General features: G+C 45.0%; 1 protein-coding gene across 1 annotated transcript in view; it reads left to right on the top strand.

Annotated features, from left to right (window-relative positions):
* LOC146170959 (uncharacterized) overlaps positions 1-22,489 on the top strand; it is a 34,700-nt gene extending 12,211 nt beyond the window's left edge. The window contains exons 11-17 of the mRNA XM_084586617.1: positions 1,301-1,418; positions 6,524-6,674; positions 7,741-7,777; positions 17,435-17,474; positions 17,582-17,674; positions 17,890-18,006; positions 22,261-22,489. Coding sequence (XP_084442743.1) covers positions 1,301-1,418; positions 6,524-6,674; positions 7,741-7,777; positions 17,435-17,474; positions 17,582-17,674; positions 17,890-17,928 — 478 coding nt within the window. The 3' untranslated portion in view covers positions 17,929-18,006; positions 22,261-22,489. The remainder of the gene's footprint in view (positions 1-1,300; positions 1,419-6,523; positions 6,675-7,740; positions 7,778-17,434; positions 17,475-17,581; positions 17,675-17,889; positions 18,007-22,260) is intronic.
* The last annotated feature ends 3,096 nt before the right edge of the window (positions 22,490-25,585 follow it).

Raw genomic sequence — 25,585 nt, forward strand, 5'->3', positions numbered from 1 at the left:
TTACCAATGCTGGCACGGGCAGAGGCAATATCTATAACTTTTGGGTAGCCTCATCATAATATATGTATTACCAATGCTCGCACTTAAATATCAGTCTGTCATATTAAAAAATCTGTGCATTATGTCGCTTTATGATGAGGCTGGCATGATTTTGCATCTTCCTGAACTACATGTGCGTGTGTGGCTTTTGCCTGCTTTGCTGAGCTCCAGGCCTGTGTCATGAGTTGTGACCACTAGATGGAGGCAGCCCTACCAAAATTTAGCAGATGCTTGTCACTAAACCTACAGCAAGTTGCACCAACATGGGGCAGCAAATTCACAGGGATCGCCGGATCAAGAACTGAGTACTTGTGCTGAAATAGGGTATCACATGAAAAGACTGCAAACGAGTTTTACGGTGTGATGTGTGATTCATGGCTATTATGAAGATGCTTTTTTTTTTGTTGTTCACAAACAAATTCAGGGACAATGAGGGGCTTCATTACGAGGTACATAAGAAAGGAGCCAACAACCACTAATACATCTGGTGCTCTACTACTGAGCTGCGGCGACAGCTTTTGAATCTTACTTTCTTTGGTGTTTATGTTGCTTGTAATCTATTCTTGGGAGTGTTTACCACTGCCACCCCCCTGCATAGTGACGTTCCTGTGAGTTCCACATAGAAGGTGATCTAAGGGGAAGGGCGGCAGGCTGTAACAACCCTCTTACACCATGGAGGAAGGCGACGCTGGCGAATACTCTCAAGAATAAGTTACGTGCTGCATGAATACCTTACAAAATGAAAGATTAAACAGACGTCGCCGTAGCTCAGTGGTAGGACACCAGACGCGAAATTCAGAGGTGATAGCTTTGGATCTGACCGGAGAGGTGTTTTTTTTTTCTTTTTAATCATTTTCATAATTACACATTACTTCACACATTTGGCAATGTACATACACGCTTTCCTTTGCATCAGTGGCTGTTGACTCCCTTAACGTTCCTTTATTTCAGTTACTGTTGGCTTTTTTCGCATCTGGCCTGAGATTAGACTGTCACGACATAGTGGTGACAGTCACACATAAGCCCATTGTGCTTTTGGCAGTATGGGCTGGGCAACCCTATATTTATTCCTTAAGTGTACATGCTTCACATTGCACATGCACATGCAACTTCAGTCACGCATAGTCATGACACCCTTGCTGGGTGGCAGTTTAATCGCAGTTTCATGTGTCATCTTGTTGAGGTGCTGTGATGTTTTTGCCTTTTATCTGTTGTAGCCTGTTTTGGTGACTTGCAGCTTATTCTTTCTTTCTGCCGGCAGGCGTTACAACCATTTGTTGTACAGCAACCGGGCACTGAGCGCTTTTCAACTGCAGAAGTATCGAGAGGTGGAACTGGATGCACGCCGAGTTATCATCCTTAACCCTAACTTTAAAAAGGTGGACATTTCTTTATTTTATTATCTCACACACATTGTAGTGAAAAGGTAATATTTGTGAAGGGGCTGGGAGGGACGCTCACTCTCCAAGTAATATTTAACTTGACGAAAATAGCCTGAACCCCGTTTTGTTGATGAAAAAAGTGTAAGAAATGCCTGGTTCAAATGGAAAGTGTTAAGAAGGTCTGATTTCTGCTTTAATGCTAAGCTTACTTTGTGTTATCTCACTCAGCTGGGAGCGATGTGTGACTGTGTGGATATGTGCTGCATGAAGGTGTACTTCTCTTCTTATTGGAAAAAAAGTAAACATGTAAATAATGAATGATCAGTTTGGAGCGAGCACGAAGTGAATAGCTGTTTAGTTCAGATAGTATTGAAGCAAAGCAGATATTTTTAAATCAATGCTTATAAGTAGTTCATCACTGGAAACGAAGTAGCAAAAGACAGAGGCAGTTTTGCCAAAAGATGTTTGCATAATTCCTTGAGGCACAGTTCTACCTTATTGTACCATATGACTATATCATAGTCATATAGCTCTGCATTCTTGTCTTCATCACCTTCGTCTCTTGCGCCTTCTGTGAGGCCAATGTAGTGCGGTTTCTGCCATAGCGTGCACTTTCGCATCTTGGCTTTGTGCCTCATCGGTTGTCGAAGGCTTAGTTTTAAAACATGGCTGCCATGCCGTGTGCATATGTGATGTGTGCTGATATCTTGAGTGGTGCAATTTTACAGCGGTGTCTGAGCAAACGTATGATGATCGGCTTTTATATTTATTTTGCTCAATTCTAGAACATTGAAATACTTTAAAAATCTTTGAGGTTTCCAATAATTGCCACTTAGTTTGAAGCCAGAATCAAATACTGTGTTCGCTTCAATATTTGAAACTTTCGAATTATTGCACAAGCCTTAAAAAAAAAAAAGGCATTTTGCTACATGGATTGAAATTGAAGGGCAAACTGCAAAAGAGGGATAATGCGTACAGTGGAACCTTAGTGGCACAGATCTGGCAGGATTGCAAAAGATAATATGTATCATCCAAAACAAATGGAATTGTAATGCAGAAGCACATCGATGCCTGCCACCACTTGCTACTCGGGGTGTATACCCTGCAACATCGTCAAAATCGCGGCAGCATTTTTCTGGCCAAGAAATTTCACAAATTTGTGTCATCCTAAATGGTAGCAACCATGCTTCTTACTGTACTATCCTCCACATATACTTAATGGTAACTACTGATAACTACTTGGGGATCGGGGATACAGAGCAAGAGGGAGTATGTTTGTTTTGGCAATAATGTTGGTTATCTGTAGAATGCATGTTGTGAGTGCTATCGTGGAAATGCACACAGACCTGGAGATGAAGATAAGCATGTGCAAGCTAACCTTGTTATAGTGAACACGGATATATAGTGAATTATCGGATAAAAGGCAAAGTTTGGTCGCTGCATGCTTTATTTCTGCAAGAGTTCTATGTGTATAGCAGAAAAAAAAAAATATAATTTTACACTTTATCAGTTATACAGAAGCAGTCTTTTGCAATCAGAGGGCAAAAAATATCTAAAAGAGCCGGAAAAAATGTTCAAAAAGTCAATATTACGGTCATTTGAATTGCCCACCGCCAAACCGTGTTTAAATTGCATGCCGTGCCATCTAGACGCAGCGACAGAAAACTAGCATCAACAGCTGATATGCATGTGGCCACCACGTGATCAGATAGTTGCCTTGCCAAGCCTGTACTGAGCCGTGCGCAAGGCAGTTTTGCTCAAGGCGACCATAGAGACAGTACGGCTGAGAGTGGGCACAGGAAAAGGACATGAAAGCAGACTTTTAGTGCTTCGCTCAGCATTGTGTCAAAAAGATTGGAAGACATCCACTCTAAAAGCACCGTGAAGAATGATCAGAAGTACATTGGCCTTGTCACCGCCTTAACTGATGCTTCCTCCGAATGTTACATCTGAAGATTTCATTAACACTGTTGATGAGTTTTGTTGGGGCGCTATGGTTCTCGAAGTGGCCGACCATAAATCGTTGATTAGCTGATTTCCGAAACCGATGCAAGTTGTGCTTTTCACGAGAAACCGGAAAGAGATCAAGCTGTTAACAGCTTAGAGGCCGTCAATTGGCCAAGGCTGTGCTGTTTCTGGCCAAAAGCACTTGTACACTCATCACTACCAACTAAGAATCTTGTCTGCTGATCTTGTTTGTGCCGTCACTCTAATTGACTAAGCTATTTTTGTGAGGTCACAACCACATGACCTCACACGGGCAGTTCAAACCAAGTCTGGCATAGCTTTGTTAATGTGTAAGTCTTTACTACAGGTCTGTCAAGCTTGCCAGATAAGAGAGAGTGGATTGACCTTTACCTCTTGTGCTTTCACACTATAAAGCGGATTAGAACTAGTCTGGTTTGAATTCAGGTACAGGTTTTTCAGAGGTGGAGCATCTGAACCATTAAACGACTGTGGCGGGTGCTTTTGCTCGTTATAACCAGTTCTACGTAGGATAAAACATAAGTCATTTGATGCGATGGGTCCCAGATGATGCAGCAGACTCGTGGCCTCCACGATCAAGAGCGCCGTTGCACCGGAGCTGATTTCGGAGGCCACGGTTAAACTTTCGCCATTTGACACTGCAGCTCCCAGAGGGCACCTTACGTTTAGCTGTAACTGCAGCTTCCGTAGATTTCACACTATAATGCGTTCCAGATAACCCCTCCAGTTTTTAAAAATACAGTCAAACCCGAATATAAAGAACTTGGATAGAGCGAATTATGTTTTATATTGAACACTCGAATTTCCGCTAGCATTATGCATATAAAATGTATTTTTCATAACGAACTACGCATCGCATATAGCGAACTCAGCGCGCGCGATCGATCGCCAAACGCCCGCCAATGGGCGGGCCTTTGTGCCGGCTCCGAGTACTCTCCGGGCAGCCCATGCCGCCGGGCCGTAATACTTCTACCACATGCCGATGTCAGATGGGAGGGGGGATTGGCGACGGCTCCGTTCCCCAAGGTCTCACACAGCGCATACGTCGAGATAATTCGCTGCGTTGGCCGCGGCGGAAAAGAGTCTGACCAACGTTGCCGCGCATTTCAAAATTCCGCGGAGCACCATTTTGAAAAACCAGTCGGCCATCAGAGGCAATGCACACCACCGCAAGCTGGCTTACGACCAAGTAGAGAAAGCGCTGTACCAATGGTTCTTGGACGTTCGCGCGCGAAATCTGCCTGTCTCTGGCCCCATGCGGCAACAGAAGGCAAAAAATTTTGCCTTCGTCCTGGACGTCGAGGGGTTTACGGCGGGCAGTTGTTGGCTCCAACGATTTAAAGACCGCTACTCCATCACTGGAAAGGTGGTTGCAGGTGAAAGCCAAGCAGTGGATGCTGAGAGTGCTGAGAAGTGGGTGCAAGACGTGTGGCGTGCTGTCACGGAGAGATACGAACCGTGTAATATTTTTAACACCGACGAGACTGCCTTGTTTTGGCAATTAACTGCTGCCGAGCAGAACCTTGGCGGTAAAAAATGAGAAGTGCCATGGCGGTAAATTGAATAAGGCCCGAGTCACCGTTCTTCTTACGACAAAAGCTGCGGCCGCTTGTCATAGGCAAGTTCAAGTCGCCTATGTGCCTGCGAGGATGCACTTCACTCCCAGTCACATACAACTCAAATTCTAAGGCCTGGATGACCAGAACGTTGTTCGAAGCGTGGCTGCGTGGCTGGGACGAGGAACTTGCAATGAGCGGGCGCAAGATTTGCCTCCTCCTCGATAACTTCTGCGCACCACTGCGGCGTCACGCTGAAGAACATCGAGCTTTGTTTCCTGCCACCGAATGCTTCAGCGGTTTTGCAGCCGCTGATCAGGGGATCATCTGCGCTTTCTAGCTGGGCTACAGGAAACGCGTTATGAGCGGCTGTTGGCGAAATTGTGGGTTAACGACGAGCTCAAGATTAATTTGCTGGCCGCAATAGAAATGATTAACCGTGCCTGGCAAGACGTGAAGCAATCCACAATCCGCAACTGCTTCCACCATGCTGGACTATGTCAAGAGGATGCAGAAGCTGGTAGTGAAGCGCGCACTGCAAGATAACAGCGATGTTGCCACGCTGTGGGGAGAACTCGCTGATGTTCCGGACGCTGTGCCCGAAGAAGTTGCCCTATAGGATTTTCTCACTGTTGACGACAATGTAGCCGTGACAGCGAGCCCGTTGGACTCGGAAATTGTTGCCGACATGCTGGCATCTGGTGCGAACTAGGAGACCGAGGAGCCGCTGCCGGAAGACGATCGCCCTCGCCCGACATTGCACGAAGCCCTCGTTGCTACCGATCTGCTGCGCCGATACTGCTCCGGAATACAGGGAAGCGGACTGGAGTTTGTGGAAATGATGTCGCGTGTGGAAAGTGTGATTCTCGCTGATGGAGTTAAACGCAGTGTTCAGGCGAAGATCACTGCCTACTTGTAAATAAGTGAGCATTTATCTGCAATAAATTTCTTTTGTAGATTCATGGTGAGCGGCACGGTTTTTCTTTAGTTAGTGCGTTTTCGCTGCGCTGTTCTGGACATTGTGTATAACGAATTTGGTACTGAAGTTCGTTATAAACGGGTTCGGTTATAGCGAAATACTTTATATAGCGAACAAATCGCGTTAAATTACGCAGTCCGTTATAACCGGATTTGACTGTAAAACTGTTCGATGCAGGGGGCAATGTCTTTTTTTGTGTTGAATTTTTGCTTGCCGACATGAATGAAAGGCGAAATTTCATTTTTATACCATTTCGCAGCTTTGTGTGGTCCATATTACAGTACGCTTTTCTTGGGTTTATTATAGTTCATTTGTACGCGTGAATTTTTGTGTGTGCTTTTAAGATGAATACCGGATGTAACGAATAAATTTTGCAGCCCAATCAGACTTTGCTGTAACGAGGTTCAACTGCAGCTGGTCCTGCACTAAGCATGCTACGTCTTAGGTTGTCTACAAAATAACTGAGATTGATTCTTAGAAGCGTGAAAGGCTACTGAAGATTTCTCAGTGTTACACTCTGCAGTAGCATGTACTTGCGGCGGTCTTATTGAAATGCACCGAAAATGTGTGTTTTAACACAGGGCTACTTCAAAATGGCTCAAGTCTACGAAAACCAGAAGCAGAGCAGTCGTGCAATGAATGTGGTCGAGTACTATATCAAGCGATGCACTTTCTTGGCCATTAACATCAGTCGTGTGGTGTTGGACCTCCACAAGAGGCTTGCTGAGGCAGGCAAGTGCCAGTCGCTTATTAGTATTACGAAAAGTTGTTTTTGCTTTTTTTCTGCTCAATTCTTTTTTTTTGTTGGAGTGAGGATGTGATGTCTAGTTAATCATGCACAGTTACAGGCTTCTTGTATGGCGGCTTAGTTAAAATTGTCACAGAGCTGAATTTCGTGAAAGTTCTGTTCATGAAATCCTAATCTTTTTGGGGCCCTGTTGTTTGTTTGGGAGCAAAAAATGGTGTTTTTCGCCGAGAGATGTGGATTTTTAAGCAGCATATTTGTTTTTTATCTTCACTGGGTTAAAACTTACAAATTTTGGTTACTGCTGGTTGGAGGAGGATGATTGTGGGTGCATCTTCAGATTTCGCTCTTGCAGGCAGCGTAGAGAGGTGGTACCTGTAGCTAATACATTTTTTATATATATATATATATATAGCTTTTATGGCTTGTAAAGTTTCCTTTCGGTGAAAGTAGCCTCCTTGCAATTAGAATGTGGCATTGAGTCAGCTTGATTGTGTCCTCGACATCTGTTGAATCATATTCCGGGAAGATCTTTTGTTTCAGCTTGTCTTGTCACCAACGCAGGCTTTTTTTCCTCCGTCCTGTGATCCGATCTATTTCTTCATTTAGCTTGGCAACAACACAAATGTGTTTGGAACAAAACAAAGGCAAATGCATCTGATGGTCTAACGAGTTTGTGTTTTAATAATTTAGGGGAAAAGGTAGCGACAAAAGCAATACCTATGGGGATGTATCACACATGCTAGGTTATGTTGGAAGCCATGCATAGCATGTTGCAAAGTATAATCTTCATGTTGTTGACTGGTATGCATGCCTAGTAAGTATTAATTTCTCTGTTCAATTTTCTATCTTGGCCTAATGGAGGGTTTACAGCCTGAATGCGTGTACTGAAGTAACAATAGTTGTAGTTGGAAAAAGTTGCACTCGTTGCGTTGCAGTTATGAACAGGCGAACAATAAACAGGAAAGCTCTGCCACATCTAACCGTCATAAACTTTGTAAGAAACGTATCAACTCAGCTGAGTGTAAGTGAATGTTTGTTGTTTATGTCCAGGAGAAAAAAGCAAGAATGGAAAGAGAGACGCGAAGAAGTAAGTTCCTTGTAAATTTCAGCTTTCTTCTAGAGGTGTGCGAATATTCTAACAATCATTCATTGAGAAAATTTCCAATTCTAATTTCTAATTTTAATATACTATTTATTTCTAATTTTTCTAACTTCTATTCTAATATTTCTAATAATAACATTTTAATAATTAATTTTATTTTGTATTTATTTATGTATTTATTATATATATTATTTTGTATATGTTATATTTTTCTATATAATATATTTATATTCTATTAATTAATATTAATTATTATTTATAATATTCTAACATTCAGAATTTTGAATACTCGAATGCACCAAAAAATTGTCGAATTATCTGCAATTTCACCCCACTGTACGCTTCACTGCGGTGCTTGACCGTGTGGACTTGTAGTGCCGGCAAGGCCTTATATTTACAAAAGGGAAGGTCCCGCCTCACGAAACGTGATGTGGTTGTTTAGTGAAGAGGGGCGTTCCCCTTTCGTGATGAGGACCTTCTTGTGGGAAAAAAAAAACATCATTCTGACTTTGATTCATCTCAAATGCACACAACTACCGTGCAGGTGTTCAGCTAAAGTTACTGTCACATAAATGTTTTTCAGCAGTATTTTCAGCCCGATTTAACTAGATTTTACTTTTTTCGGCAGGGATATAGCATCTCCACCCGGTTTCATGCAGGTTCTTGTACAGAAAACCAGCTTACAGAATTCTGTATAAATTTATACTGGATTTCTCAATCGAGTACACACTTCCGGGCAATTCTAGTGTAAATTTATTTGCAAGTACAGTAAAACCTCGTTGATTAGCTGAAAGAAAAATGTGGGGAAAAAATCACATTTTCCGGGAGAATGTGTCATCCGAATAGCCTGATATTGCAAAGGAGGTACAAATATTTGGAATTTACTTTCACGGCATAAGAGTGTAGATTAGCATTTATAGACATCCAGTATGCACAGCTCCTTTTTTAGCTTCGCAGAATTGAGTCCCTATTTGCATTGTCCTAAGCGCAAATCCGGTTCGTAGAAGGTAATGGCGAGCCAGGATCATTTCCTTGGTTGTTTCTGGATCCTTCGCTCCCTTACATCAGTTACATGTGGAGAAGCCATCACGATGGCTTACAGTTGTGTTTTTGCTCATGTCGCGTCCCCCAGATTCAGCCCGCTCGTAAGCAGGTGAATGGTTGTCGTTATCAAGTGGTTCACTCCTATGCCCCTAGGCACCGCAAAGAAGTCACTGCGTTGCTTTTCATGAAATTTTCACGGGAACGGGCACCTCGTATGTTGGCTCGTTTGTTTTCTTTGATGCTGTCCCTTTGAACCTTGGCAGTGTAGGAAAGCAACTGGGGCGGCTGAACACCGCTGATCAGTTTTTCGTGTAGCGAGGGCTCATTAGCATATGTCCGGTTGATTGCAAAGCGTGTTATACGACCACAGTTTGTTGGAATTTTGAACATATAAACCAGGAAGTACCGTATTTACTCGCATAATGCTCGCACCACTAACATTGGGCATCAAAAATCTGAATTGTTTTCCCTGCATAATCATCGCACCACCAATATTACCATCGCGAGAGTCGTCTGCTAGTAGTAACAAGCGCCGTCTTTGGAGTGCTACTGAACCTAGCTGGCCTCGTGTGCACGCGCTACCAGACGGCGATAGCGTGCTGGTGTAGATCATCATCGCCGGTTATGCTAGCCTTTTTTTTTTCCCCTCCATGATGCTCGTAGTCGTCGCCGTTTTGCGTGGTTTCTCCGCGTCTCATTGTCATTGTTCTTTCGTTCCGTCCGTGTTGCTTGCTTTGTTCCACCGTCTACCGTGTTCTTGGTGCCACATCGCGGTGGGGCGGTGCGCAAGTTATACAGCTGCTTTTAAGCTGAAAGCTTTCGAGTACGGGCTACAGCATAGGAACCGTGCTGCCAGCATGCATTTCGACGTCAACCAGTTCTGCGTAGTGCGCTACTGGAGACAGCGATTGCTGTGCCGATACGGACTCGGATCAAGTCTCTGATCGAGAGTAGAACTGTATAGTCTGCTGTGAGCATTATACCACGGAATGCGGGGAGTAATGATGAGGCTGCGTGCGGTAAATAAAGTGCTTTTGGTGACCTTGTACTGCTGCTTGAAAATAATATGGTTATAATTACAATAGCTGACCTAAGAATCCAGATTCGCACCTATTTAAATAATCTTTCAGCGCTCCAAAATATTTGCTCGAAAATTTTCCCCGCATAGTTATCACACCTCCCCAACTTGGCATCAATTTTCCGCGAATAAAAGTGCGAGCATTATGCAAGTAAAGCTGCATTCGATTCAGCCGTGGTTCTCTGCACCGCCGGAACCGGTTCACGGTGCGCTGCACCAAAGCGCTCGATTCACAGCATTCCCTGCACCACTGTCCGCGATTGATTTTAGGTGCAGTCGTGGTGCCGCTGTGGTGCAAAGAACCACGGCACCCTCCGAGGAGGAGGTGCAGAAAAGTGGTGCACGTGTTGACGGCGCTAGCAGACGACGCGCGCTGCCAATGAGATGCTTAAAAACATCGATTATCGACTTAGGGACATTTTTTCCCGTCGTCGACGGATCCGGCGTCATTCTCTGTGAAATGGCAAGTTCCTCTAAGGTCTCTCGTGACAACCTTAATACCCTCTCGAGTTCAAAGCTGAAATATCTGGCAACGGTGCTTCAGTTGTACGGGAACTCGGTTATTGCGGTCTGTCCGAACCAGTCAGTCTCGGTCTGAACAACGATGTTGCCTCGAAGGAAAGCACGGCGTAGGGCTTCTCATCCTCACTGTCGAAGGACTCCAGAAATTCCTTAAAATTGACTTCGACGATGTTGTCGTCCACGACGTCGTGACGGACCGCGAAAACTTAGGCCCCAATATAGTCTGACGTAACGCATGCGCGCGCGCACGTCGGCGAAAAACCGAGGTCTATAGTCCAACGTCACGGCGTGATGGACGTAGCGAGCGCGAGCCGACGCGGCCCAACGTCGCCGACGCGCAAATAGAATCTCGCCTATTTCTCGTCGACCACGTCAGACGCGTCGGCCACGCATCCCAGCATTCCTCACGCGCAGTGAAGATGGCGGCTTGCATGTAGACAGCGACCGCGCGCGCATTTCAGACACTGTTGCGGAAAAGCTGCTAGAAGGCATTCGAGGGCAGCCCTGCGTCTATGATACCAAGCGGATTGACTACAGAGACGTTCAGAGGAAAGAAAAATGCCTGGGATGCAAACTGTCAGTAGAGCGGCCGGGCACAGCTGTGAGTTCTTCGCTGCGGTGCGTGTGCCATACACGTTTTAATGCATTGCTCTAGGAGGTGTAACGATGGTGTTGTTTCACTTATATGCAGTACATTCAGTGGAAAAATAGCAAAATCTGTGGAAGCGGCTTCGCATAGAGTTGTGACCTGTACACGCCGGAATCGAAGGCCGTACTCGATTTGGCCACATGGAACGTCAGCGGCTCAACAACCAAGGAATTTGCGAAATTTATGGAATTCTACAGAAACTGCGGCCGGCCGAAAAAGTGATCCTCATTACTGTGTAATCTTTAACTCTTCTGTATTCGTACAGATACTTAAATTATGATTAGGTTTCAGTAAAACACGCACGTACACAATCATCGTTCCGTCTGTAGCCGTCGTCGACGCGGGCTCAGACCGTTGCTGGGCTGGGCGTCTCCACGGCTGACTGTACATGCTTTGTGCCGTGTGAACATTCGCAGTAAACACACCGCATCATTGCCTTGATCACAACAATAATTAGTGCCTCGATAGGCAGCCAGTTCGTCCCTGTAGGTGACCTGTCGTCTGCTCGAAAATGCACACCGAAAACGTACCAGCCCTAGAGGGCGTCTTGTGCGCATGCGCGACGCGGCACCGGGCACGCCAGCCGCGCCAGACTGTAGAAGCGGCAGTTTTTTGACGCACCCGTCGTAGTCGACGTGCCGTGGCCGACGTCGCCGACTCAACGAGTCGCGTCGAAAACGTCAGACTATATTGGGGCCTAAAGCTCGCGGCGCACGGGAACTCGCGAGCAGACGACTAGCTCGTCTGAAGTGGCGCTGCTGACGCGCTGCAAGCTGCACCTGCACCTGAACCACAAAACTGGAACTGCACCTCACCGGCACCCGACTGGCACCGGCGGAACTTTTTCAGAATTGGTGCCGAGAACCAGTTCTGAATCGAACGAACCTTAAATACGGTAGTCTTATCCGGGAACATATCTACTTGGACCATATAAAACGGGAAATAGTATTAACAGGGAATATGTCAGCGGGGACATGAATTCTGAAATTAACAAGATGTTAATTTTCCATTTTGTTCACTGATCAGATATTCGATTCAATATTTGAAGGCATTTTTTTTTTCCATATTCGTGTTCAATTCGTATTCGAAAATTTCGATGTACGCACATCCTTACTTTATTCAATTTCAGTATTGTGCATTTTACACTGTGTGTCTGGTGTGTGCTTCACTTGGACTATTTGCATAAGTAGAACAAAGGTACATTTAAATTTAGCTTTAACGAAGTTGTGAAAAGTCCATGATTTTTCGTTTTATCTACTTTTTGTCGTATGTAGTTTTAAGAAAGATTCAAGATAGCGGCCAAGTCACGTGATCATAGCTACAGTATTGCAAATAATTTCTTAGCTACCACGAGACCACCCATGCAATGGAATCCACCACCTGGTCCACCATGTATGTCATGATTCCCCAAAGCCACGTGACCCGAAGGCCCTCTGCCACCACTGCATTACCTATTGTGCTGAGTGTTGTTGCGACAATTAGAAGAAGAAAAAAAAAAGGCACGGTCCTGCGACTGGCTCTGTAACTGAGCCACCTCCGCTGCCTCGTGATGACAGAGGGAAAAATAGAGAAAGAATGAAAAGGGGAGAGAAAGATACGTGTCTGTGTCGCATCAGCCGTCGTCCGCCACTGAAGCGGTGGCTTTGGTGGCTAGTGCAATGACGGCTGCCTCATGCAGACAGAGGAAAGAAAAGAGAAAGGAAGAAAAGGGAGAGAGAAAGACATGTTGCAAAAGCCGTCCGTCCGCCAGCGGTGGCTACGGTGGTTGGTGCAGTTACGGCCTATGACAGGCTAGCAGCGGAGCCTACCATTCCCAGCCCTGTAGGGCCAGGAGCAGCTACCCCTCCCCCCCCTGCTAGGCTATTGACAAAGCCATATACTCCATCTGGGAAAGGGTGTGTGTCGTCACTTGCAATCACCATTGGTGGCAAAAATTGTAGTCCACTCGGTTGAGATCCAATGTTCTGAGTAGTGTCAGACGAATCGGCACGGTGTGGTGCACTGAATTGTTTTTCAAGTTGGATCCTAACCTGTAAGAGATTCGCACAGACGACCTTTGGTCCTCGAAACCATAATGGGGTGTGACCTTCGTTGGGGGGGGAACCAGTAGCGGTAGAGGGGTGCGGGTGGTTCCAAACAATCAGCTTCAGTTACGTGGTGTGCACATTGGTACTGGAATTGCGACCTAGGAATAAATTGTGTAATACTCGAGCTAACGCCATTAATCATACACCTGTGACGGTCGAACTCTCTTTCTTTATTACTTTTTTTTTTTTTTATGTGTACTCAAAAGGACAATGCAGAATGGAAACCAAAAAAGTAAATCTAGGAAAAACTACTTTTAAAGTGCTTACAGTAAATCCTTATTACTTGAAGTTATAGAAGGTGTGAAGTGTTTCACGGTCGTGCTGAGGGCGCACGTGACTGCAGCAGTAGTACCCAGCTCAGCCTTGGCTGGTACAAAGAGACTATTAGTGGATTGGGGAGAGGGGATGTGGTGGGGGATGGCGAAGGAATCTCACCGCCATATTCACGAACACGCCTTCACTTGAACTTCTACTCCAAGTGGCCCTCGAGGCTTGTTTTTGTTCCTTGGCTGCTACTCGACCGCCACTCCACTTGTAAACATGGCTCTCGCTGTGTGTACTTCGTTCTACTTGTATATCAAACTTCTCACGAAAGCAGATGCTACGGGGATGTACCGCACCTTTCTCTAAAAGCATAGGCTGGGAGTGACAGCTACCCCGGATTTCTGGCACGTTATCGTTTTACGGGTGCGGCTGTGGCTAGCTTCCTGCTGTTCCTGCCACTCACGCCGAGCATGGATAACCGTGATCAGCCGCCAACACCAGTGCTGTAGTTGATCACTGCATTACGCTTCTGTGGTGCGGGCACATTTCAAGTCGTCGCCAGAAAAGTGGACAACTTTTCAAAGCCTACAGAGTGTAGGGTTGAGGCGCGATTTGACCGTTAATGGTGAGCTCGCCCGCAGCCAGACTCAGTCGAGCACTCCTTCCGTGGCTCGCCCTGCCCTTTGGGGTCCGCAGACGGGGACGAACTTGTGAGGGAACAGCGTGTTGCGTGCAATGAGCTGGGGGGCACCGGAGGCCCAATGGGACTGTGCGGACATCTGTGCTGCACCCTGCACATCAATGGCTTGTCTGACGAGGGTACGTAGTACGTCTTCGGACACTCGACATTGTCAAGGGAGTGCGTTGGTGTGCTCGTCTTACAGAGGGATATTCGCGGCTGACGAAAGGCATGGCTTTTCAAGCACATTTTCAGTTAGGGCTCTCAACTTGTTTGAAAACTGCGTGCTGCATTTGCTTCCGGAGAGTTGAATTCAGTGTGCATGAGATGAAACGCATTGCAAAGCAGCACGCATGTTTTCACCGCTCGTCTCCTGGGCCCTATGAAGGCAAGGGCCATGCTTGTAGGAGTTGGTGGCTTTTACTTTTTTTTTTTCTTCAATATATTTTGATGTCTGTCAAAGCCTGGCAATAAAAAAAAAAAAGTCTGTCAAAGCTTGACAATAAAAAAAAGGCAAAGCAGCAAAGGGCAAGCATAGATCTCACACCAAAAAATAAGCCGATTTTTGGATTGGAAAACATTTATTTCGTCAAAATGCAGATGCAGACTGTCCGCTCTAGATGACCTCCAGTCCATGGCTAGCGGCGACCTCAGTGGCCCACTCGGTGGCCAAGGCTTGAATGCCCGAGTTTGAGCTGACCAGAATGGCCTCCCATCGCTCAAGAGAAGGAATTTGTACTAGATCTTCCAGTGGAGGTTGTTCTTTACATTGCCATAGTATGTGATCATACGTGGCTGATTCGCCACAGGACCTGCACGCGGGGTTAAAGTCATCCGAGTACATTTTTGCTAATAGGTAAGGGCTAAGAAAGGATCTTGTCTGGAGTCTCCTCCAAGCGGTCTCCTGTGCCTTATCCAACGTTTTGTCAGGTGGTGGAAATTTGTGCCGTTCCAATCTGTAATGACTTGTGATATCGTGAAAAGATGCCAGCCCCTCCTTGGAGTAACCCATGGATACGAAGGACCCACCGACTCGGTTGACGAAACCTCGAGCCATGTTGTGGGCCGCCTCATTTCCCAGATTCCCCGAGTGAGCTGGCACCCATATCACCTCAATTTCTCTGTATGGTTGCCTGGTCAGTTTCAGTGTTTTCTGCGCTGCAGTTGAGATTCTGCCCCCTGCAAAGCTACGGACAGCAAAGTTAGAATCGGAGAAGATTGTATCAGCGTCGGCGCTAGCTATGGCTAGTGCCACAGCTGCCTCTTCCGTGGTTTTCGAAGATTTTGTCGCTACAGACCCTGATGCCTGCAGCCGTCCGTGCACGTCCACCACCGCCAGTGCGAACGCTCCTCTTGTTGCGTATTCTGCCGCGTTAACACAGACGGCTCCTTCGCTTGTTGCATATTTTTCGTGTAGAGCTATTGCCCTAGCTTTCCTCCTTCCTTCATGGTAAGAAGGGTGCATAAAATAAGCCGAAGTATTCACACCATTTCTCAAAGCCTACGTCATGGTCTGCGTAAACTCTCGTCATCAGCAGGGACTGTTGCCAGATGCAAATGCATTTTTGGGCATTTTTCACAGCCGCCTTTTTCATCCAGCTCACAAAACAAGTTCTACTACGCTGTTAACGTCGATAATGCTGGTGAAGGTTGTTTAGAAGACCCGACATGAAAAAATGAGTTTGTTACACACTCCAGCATGCAGTTTTCGGGCCAAAAGTTCTCCTTAATCTCGTCCCTGTATGCTATTTGCGCTGCTTCGAGTGGAAGGGGTATTCTCGAGGAGACAGAGGAGGAAACGCCGAGGGGCGTTCGTGAATCCGAATCGGCCCTGGAGTGGAGGAGCGGCTGTTCGCTCTTCTACACGGAGTGGAGGTGGAGCGTCGAGTCGAGGCGTGTTTGTGAATGCAGGCGTAAGTCTGCTGGAGGCACCATTGCCAGACTAGGGGAGTGCGCGCACGGTCGCACCGCCACTTGCATGGCAGGACAAAACGTTCGAAACTCAGCCAGCACCCAAGTTTTCATATTTGGAATTTTAATAAAAAGTCTTGCCTTATAGTATATAGACTGAGCACTGTAGTTTTGAAGAAAAGAGGTTTCATAATTACAATTTGGTACACTATTTCTAGCAAAACTGTTCTGCAATCTATTACTTTAGACAGCAAGTTTTCATTGCGCAAAAAAAAAACGAAAAAAACTGGCCACCTAAAATTCAATGTTCCATTAAGAAAACGTTCCAGGGATCATGAACACCAGCATATATTATATGTGGAAATGATTGGTGTGGGACAGAATGTCTGAGAATGAGGCGTTTGATTGTTCTTGAAGAGTAGTAAAACTTCCCTAGTGGACTTGGAAAAGCCAGGCATGTCATGTCATAAGCCAATTGTCACTTCTGGCTCCGTAGGAGGCCAGCTCATTATTATTACTTTTTTTCGTGGTACTTCATGTCCGGTTTGGAGCAAATGGGACTTCAAAGTTTTTTTTTCTCTCTCTCAGAAATGGTAGTGCATATTCCGTTTCATACATCAAGTGCAACCCTGCCGGAGCTAGAGCTCTTGTTTGCGTTTCTCGCATTCGCGATGAAAAACAGTGCCCGCTCTTGCCGACAGGAAATAATAGTTGTTTTGCCTGCAAGTCTAATGCATCTTACATTTGCCGTCAACTTCATAAAAAGCATTTTTTTTTAGGGAGAAAAAAAATCGGATTCGGTAATTTGTGTGTTTGTTTGTCGTTTTCATTCGTGTCGCGTTTTCGCTGCTCCGCAACCCTGTCAGCTGTGGCCTCCGCACTGCACATCTAAATGGCTTCAAAACAGCGACCTTGACTGCCTCTTCGAAGTGGATTTTTTTCTGTAAGATTCGTACTGCGATGTGCAAGCACGCGAAGCAAGTTATTGCTAACGTGTATGCTCAGAATAGAGCCCATTCCCACAGAAACCACTCGGCCACAGAACGAGCGGTAGTGATATGCCTCCTTTTTTTTTTCTTGCGGACTACTGGTGTAGCTTTCGCTGCGTTGCACCTGATGTATGAAACGAAGTATAGGTATTCAAGTTTATGAAAGAAAATGTTTGTTAGGCTGTTAAACCAAAATTGTGGCTCGCTTTCGTTACTTTTACATCGTGTTTCTCTTGCTGGATTTTGTCACCTCATCAAAACGAGCTGAATTCACGTCTTGCTTCAAGCGACACAGTTATGTTGTCCGTAAACCTTGTGCCAATTTTTTTTTCCGTGGCTATGAATATTTAATGACACGGTCATAATGATTTTCATTGCCTCTGCTCTCAAGACTGAATTAAAATGATGCTTTCTTTCAGTAACCATTCGGCAGCTAACAAGGCAAAGACTAAGCCAGCTGTAAGTTATTTTATATTTTTTTATAATTTGGGGGGGGGGGGGGGGGGGGGTAAAGTTTACGTAAGTAGAGTTTTCTAAATGGCTGCACCTTTCTTGTTTGAATCAAGGTTCCAGACCTGGTGTTGGATTCGGACTCTGATGTAGCGACAATTCCATCTGCCACTCAACCCAAGGCCACCTCACAGCAAGCAAGCACATTGGTTTGTTTTACACACACCATCTCGGGCTATGGCCAACAGTATGCCTGTGTGTGTGTGTGTGTGTGTTTGGGGAGGTGGCGGGGTACCAAATTTCGCTCCTGTGTGGAAAATAATTCGTCTCACTGTCTTTTTTTTTTTTTTTTGCCTACTTTTTTGTAGAAACTGTTGTGCTTCCTCACAGAGTGCAAGAAAACGTGTAATTTCTCAACTTGCAGAAAAAAGCTGATAGTGACGGGCACATGTTGGACTTTTAAAAAAAATCCTGCGAGGACTTGATTGGCGGCCTGTACAAGTCGGCACTACAGGGTTTCAAGACTGTGCTGGCGGAAAAGGTGAGCGGCTAAATCTGCCGTCTTTATTCCTTTTTGTGATGAAATTATTGAGGTGTGCAAGGAGACTGAAGGCTTTGGGCAGATGTGTGCCTTGTATAGTGTGGCGTTGTGTATGTCTTCATAGTTCTAGTCTATATGCCTCTGTTAAGTGTGAGAGGAAATAAGGCAACACCGAAAAGCTCGCTAACTGGATCATTAATTTCTAAATCGGGATAACGTGTACCGCTCACACTGTCGTGCCCAGTGCCCGTACATGTCTATGGAATCTGACGCTCATTAATGGAAAGGCAGCTGTGCAAGTTGCCAGTGATGCATTGTCTACTAAAAGCCTGTGTACTGATCCTCATGGCTAGCACTCGGTCAAATATCCCTCCTCAATACTGAATTTTATGGTGCAGTGTTGCTTGCGGATATCTCTGATGCACGCACAGTGGCAGGCATGACGGTGACTGAAGGGCCCTGTCTGCAAGGGATTATTTGTCCGCTAATTTCACTATGCTTTCCCGAGCTTTGAGTCTGCCCTGCATCGGCCGTGCATCGGCCAGCCAGCCAGCCAGCCCAGCTGCATGTCGTTTGTATGTTGCCTGGAGCGTCGCCCGCCTTTTTAGGAGGCATTTGTCTTCTCAAAGCATTTTCCTTGCTCTCATCCATACCATTTGTCCAGTGTGCTGAAGTGTTGAGGGCTGTTCGCTTTTAGTGCTCTGCGACTCCTTCACACGCAGCTGCACCACTGCTACTGTATTACTGTGAGCAATAAGTCACTGAAAACGAGAGCACTTTGAACAGTTCTTTGACATCCTCGAGTGTGCTCACAGCCAAGCATTTGACGGGACTGTGAAAGACTGTCATATGCCGTGTAGTTTTATCTCGAAAGCAGGTGGCCATTGCCCAGGTTTTCTCTGAATTTACTGTAAGACTGTGCTGAATCGGTTAAAGCGAAAGAACTTGCAGGAATGTGTGACCCTTGCTATCGTCCTCGTTATTTTACATGTGCTGAAATTTCTAATTTCCTTTTTGCCTGCTTTCACTGTCTTTTGGCACTGAAAAGAAGACCAAAATCGATCAGGGAGCCTAGTTTGTCACTGGCAAACTGAAGTGAAGAGAACTGGTCTTGATAAGTAGGACTCGTGTTTGAAGATAACAATGAGCCTCCAAGGCTTGAGGGGCCTAGAAAAATAGCGCACCCCGGCGCACAGTACGAGGCGACCGCCGAGGGGTTTCCCCAACGCAGCGGCGCCGCATCGATTGCAGCACCCCTGTAGTAAACCATGAAAAAGCGCTTAAATATGTAAACGCTAACAATGCTATTTTATTCACCAAATTGTGTTATTATTGTATGAAACTATATGACTATATGTATGAAACTACAAAGGGTGTAAACCATTTTCTTCAGACAACACCTTAGGCAATCCAGGCTGAGCTGGGAAGCCTCATTTGAACTTTCCGCGCTTTCTGACGTTTGGTCTCCATGGCAACCAAACGAGGCACAGAAAATATGGTGCATTTATCGTTAAAGTTTGGTAATGCGGGCATCTTGAGGCATTGCACAAGCTTCGTATGCCTTTTGTTTGCCATGAATGCACAATATCATGCAGCGGTAATGAAGAATCGGAGCTGAGGCAAGCGGCCGCCATTTGGCGAGACGCCACCATGATGCCATAACCCAAATAAATAAAGCATTTATTGTGGAGGCTATAACTTCCATATGACAGTGAAACATACTCCATTTTTTAAAAAGAAAACACCTTCTGATATATATATATATATATATTCTAAAGTTAAAGCTCAGCTACTTTGGTCAGCTGATGAGAAGAGAGGAGTCGCTGGAGAAAGATTTGATGTTGGGAAAGGTTGAGGGTCGCCGGAGAAGGGGTAGGCAGCGAACACGATGGTTAGATGGCATCCTCGAGGCACTGCAGATGAAGTTATGTGATGTTAGGCAGATAGTGAGAGACCGGAAAGCGTGGCGTGACATGGTCCATAGGGTCACGAAGAGTCGGACACGACTGAACTGAACTGAACTTATATATATATATATTATATATCGGTTATTTATGGTTGTGCAATTACGTAAGGAAGTTTTTAGGTGCATTTCGGGAAACAGAAACCTTTTATGGCGACGTCTGCTTTTGCGCCTTCGCTACTATGGCTCACGGTGGCTCACCGTGCTATGGCCAAAGAGGTATTAACTCTATGGCTATGGCCTTTCACCTCGAAATGATGCTGCTGATGATGAAAAAACATCATAGTAATGCTAATTTATGCATCCGAGAAAAACAGACTGTCCCGCAACAAGTAGCACCAGTTCAGTCCAGTTCAGTCGTGTCAGACTCTTCATGACCCTATGGACCATATCACGCCACGCTTTCCGGTCTCTCACTATCTTCCCAACATAACATGACTTCATCTGCAGGGCCTCGAGGATGCCATCTAACCATCGCGATCGCTGCCTACCCCTTCTCCGGTGACCCTCAACCTTTCCCAACATCAAATCTTTCTCCAGCGACTCCTCTCTTCTCATCAGATGACCAAAGTAGCTGAGCTTTAACTTTAGAATTTGACCCCTCCAATGAACAGTCAGGGTTTATGGTCGACAATATCGACTGATTTGCTCCTCTGGCCGTCCAAGGAACTCTAGAGTGTCTCCGCCAGCACCACAATCAAACGTGTCAATTCTTAGGCGGTCAGCCTTCTTCACAGTCCAACTCTCGCATCCATACATCAAAACTGGAAAGACCATAGCACAAGTTATAAAGATCTTGGTTGGCAGTGTAATGTCTCTGCTCTTTACTAGGCGGTCAAGGCTAGCCATGGCTCTCTTTCCCAGAAGCTGGAGTCTCCTAATTTCATGGCTGCAGTCTTCTTCCGGGGACATCTTGGAGCCCAAGAAGAGAAAATCTGTCACAGCTTCCACTTCTTGTCCCTTGATGCTCCAGGACGTGATAGGACAAGACGCCATGATCTTTGTCTTTTTAATGTTCAGTTTAAGCCCAAACCTCTCACTCTCTTCTTGTACGCGCATCAGAAGTCTCTTGAGTTCCACTTCACTTTCTGCCATTAAAGTGGTATCATCCGCATATCTAAGGTTGTTATGTTTCCCAGCAATCTTCACTCCAGCTGAAGACTCGTTCAGACCGGCCTTCCTCGTGATGCACTCAGCATATAAGTTAAATAGGCAGGGCGACAGTATGCAGCCTGTTATCACTGCTACTAACTGTTTATATTTTTGCTTCGTAGCTGCTACAGAGCATACATTTCCTGCTCTATTACTGCTCCAAAACACATATTTTACTGCTCCAGGAGCTGCTCCAAAGCCTATTTTAGGCATCCTGAGGTCAACATTGGATGTTGGCTGTAATACGGTGGTCTGACGTGGCCTATTCAACTTTGTCAATTACCTGCCTAGTGTTATGTCATATTTTCTGGATGGCCACAGAGCACAATGGACCATAGGGAAGACCTTTTCCCAGTTGTCCCCTGTGTGTAGGTGACCCAGGAGGGCCAAGATAGACGCACAGTGCTAACTTATATGTACACTCGGCAGCTCAAAACAGTATTGTCTTGAAGGAAACAATGTTAAAAAATTAATTGCAAAGTACTGGTCCACAGCACACACACAAACACAAAGAAAAAAAATTAGCAAAAAAGAAAGAAAGGGTCAGTAGTGTTTATTGCACTACATATTAACTAATAATCATCTATTCACTCAACGCCTACAAGGATGTTCGTTTCGACACATCTCGTGTTTGATAAAAGAAAACAATGGAGGACTTATTTTCCTTTGAAAAATGAGCAACAGTGTTGCATTATTAAAAGCAAGAAGAAACGATACCTATGTCATCGGTGTTTTACTTGTACTTACTTTTGCACTTCACGACTGGCACTCTCATTAAAGTAAAATATTTTAAGATAAATAGAAAATGATTATATATGAATACTGCTAACGTAACCAAACCGTTAATAATCAAAGCATGACTTATGATAAAACACCTGTGTTGTTTGCTAGCTATTACTCAACAACAAAAGCACACAAAAAGCGGTGTGTAAATAAAAAGTAAACAAAGAAATTGTTATTCTTTTTGGTAGAAACTCCTCCCCCCCCCTCGAAGAAAAATATAGTCTTGGGACAGCCACTGCTCAAAAGGCAGTGCCCCAAAAGTTATCCAAGTGGCCACATGTTACCTAGGTCAATCACAGATTCGATCCATCATTCAGTGCTGAAGTGTGCATATGTCTTGTCCATCCCTTCTACAGCATCCGTTTGCACTGCCACATTCAGGATGAAGAACCAACAAGTCTGCACTCAGAATTCACACAAACTAATAGGGGAGACCATAGTGCAGAAAAGTGCAAGGACAAGAAAGCTGCTTCGCAAGTTTCATTCACTGCTGTTTGATGAGAAACACGGAACCTCGGCAGAAGCTGTAGTGCTGGAGAAGTAGAACAGTTGCTGTGTGGTATAAACGGTGACCTTTAAATAAAATCTGAGTTGATATCTCATTTCATCTACTTTATTTACATTGTGCCTCACGTTTCAGCACTAAAGGTGCGGCACTCATGCACCAGCTAGCCTGCAAAGATATTTTTGCAAGATGTATGCGTTGCTTATAAAAGTATGCATATACCCCGTGCCCTTTTGTGCAGTAAAATGGGGCGGGACATATGCACATTTTATAATGCAATTCATACATCGGTGAAAAATATGGGGACCCTCAGGAGAAGGTGTGGTTGCTGGTGAAGACAAGTGCCAGCAGTAATACCTACTACAAAACTCTAAACTCTACAACAAGGAACACTAGTGAAGTATACATCACTGTAACCTCTTAAAGAAACACTGTTAAGGACACTCCAGTGTCCCCTAATTTTTTTCAGTTCTGACAGCTTCATTCGTTCCCCTGTCCAGTCATGTTCTGCTTTTGCATAACACTGTGGTGTTTTTAACTTCAAGGCTCGAGTTGCACCATTCCCAAATGCGTTCAAAAATATGCTGCCCACTATTTAGGTACCTCCCTGCCTTGGTGAGATACTATTTACTTGAGGCCAGCGTTATGGAATAAATGACCCCTTGTGTGCAATGCTATGAAGCACTGTTGGAGTCACTGAGCATGCGATGGCTGCCGTCTCAGTGTCTACTCTCCTGCAGATTCTGGAAAGCTTATCAGGTGCAGAAAAAGGATCTTCACTCTACCCCTGCTGCTGCCAACTTTCTTGAGGCTGTGAAAGAGCCCCTGAAGATGCACGATAACTGCTACTTTCTCTCTCTCTTTTTTCTCTGACCACTTTTCTCAGTTTACTGGCTTGTCTGTCCACCCTTTTTACCAGGTGTTCAACAACTGACACTGAGAGTGAAGGCTGGTATCCTGCTCTAGAGAGGCACTGCATCATTGAGAGTGATGATATTAAACTACAATTTCACAATTTCTCTCTAGCCTGCTCGCAGTGCACAGACTGGAAGGGCAGCAAGGATTGCCTCTGTTGCCCCTGGGCTGAAGGGCTCAGTTTTTGAGTCCCTTTGAAAAATGTAGTGTTGTCTAAAAACCTCACTAAATTATTTTACGATACTTCGTGTGTCAGTACTAGCTGTTTGAGGCACTTAGGAAACATAAAAACATACCTATCTTGCTTAAGCAGAAAAACATTTCGTGCCATAGTCAACGAAAACTATAAATCATTTACAAGTCTAAACGCATTTAGTCACTAAGGTGTGGTGCTCAATTGGCGACTACGGTGAACAATAGTGAAACTACAAACTAAATGTGATGGTGGAAGGCAGCTGTAAGTTATAGTGAAAGAGTGCTGTTAAGAGATTGTTGGTATATGAATATGACTCGAAGCTGCATTAAATGAAGCAACAGGTAGGGTGCCTCAGTAGCCAGCTGCTTTCAAGGAGTAAACACTGCTCTCTCTGGCAAGCATGTTGGCTCCCACACTCGATCCTGTTTGGCTGCACCGACCACTGTGCATTGGTGGGCTGTTCGTGGTGTGGTGTGGTGGACAGCAGAAAACTACTGCTGTCGCGCAGAATTCCACAAATTTGGTGTTCTACCAAGATGGGATAGTACCGGAGATTATTGAAATAAATCGGAATTAGTTACATTAAAATATACTGTTTTCTAGGTCATCTGCTAGAAACTCTGCACCTTATGAGCATTCATACTTTTGGGCAATGCAAGTAGCATATTCTTTGGCGGTTCATTGACGTCAACGCCAAAAAATACTGCAAAGCTGCACCTTCTCACTGGTCTGCAAGAAAATGTAGAAATGAGGAAAAAGAAGTCGTTTCAGTGGTGTGGTGAGCACAGCGTCAAAAAAATTTGATGTTTTATTTTATGGCGACATGTCCTAGAGGCTGTTCTGCTTGTGCTGACAGCAGCGGGAATGAGTTGCCTAGATGGACGAATGTGGACTATTGGAACTTGGTTTTTGGTGGAAGCTAGGAAGGTCGCCCTTGATCGTCTGACTTAGCGAATGCCACGGTTACACTGCCCATAGGTCAGTCTTGGGTAGCTCATCCCTCACGGCTGTTGCAGTTTGTTGGGACAAGTTGCTGTTTCTTGGTATTTGTCTGTGCTTCCATGATGACCTTCACTGCTCACGCTCAAGGAGTTTACTACGCAGCACTGTGAATGTGTCAACAAACGCCGCTAAATATGTCTGTACAGGAAGTTACTGGTGCGAGACAGTTATAGTTATTGATAATGGGTTTGGCCTTTCCTTTGAGTCAGCTTAAACACTGCAGGCATAGGCTGTGCCTTAGCATACCTGGGCTTTTGATCCAAAGGTAAATGTGTAAAAAGTCAACTGTGCAGAAACTTATCATTTGCAGCTCAAGTTCCGTGCTACTGATGTAGCCATGGAACTGGCCTGGTGAACGGTTTTCATGTTCATACTAGTGTGGCATCATTTTACGCAATTTGGCAACTTTGTGCTCTATATTCCAAATAGAAAGAAAAGAAAAGCATTAGTGACCACAGTCAGTTCTCAGTGCCCTCCCCTAGTTGCAGTGTAAATTAACCAAGTAAGCCAAGCCTTTTCGGTATTTGGCCCAAAAGCATAATAAGCTAGCAGAGTCTTAACTGTGGTGGCGAAAGCAATGTCACTTGAGAAAAAAAACGGCTAGTATTGCACGAATTTGCACAGTCCCTTGATTCTGCATGCAATGAATTGTTATAATTGTTTATTCAACGATGTAATGAACTAAGCCGAGCTGTTGCCAGGTAAAAAAAAAAAAGACTATTTATGAGTTGTGCTTGTGACAAATTCCCTTTCTGAGACGGTCATTTTGCCTTATTTTTCGTTGTTACTTCATAATTTGGCTAAAATGGTATTCAACACACTGTGACAGGCCATTGGAATAATTAATTTGATTTGGTAGCACAGTTTTAGCACCCTTTCTGCATTTGGCAAAGTATGCTTTCATTGCTCTGTGGGAAAATTAATCTGCAAAAGTCATGTGCCTGTTACTAGCTGGATTGATTGGGTTAACAATATTCTAAAGTTACCTGCAAGTACACATTGTGTACTTATTCATCCATTCTTGTATCATTTTTTTCTGTAAATGTCTTCTAGCTTACGCTTG

This window comes from Amblyomma maculatum, unplaced genomic scaffold (assembly GCF_055883805.1).
Source record: "Amblyomma maculatum isolate TAMU_Amacu unplaced genomic scaffold, ASM5588380v1 scaffold_24, whole genome shotgun sequence".
Lineage (NCBI taxonomy): Eukaryota > Metazoa > Arthropoda > Arachnida > Ixodida > Ixodidae > Amblyomma > Amblyomma maculatum.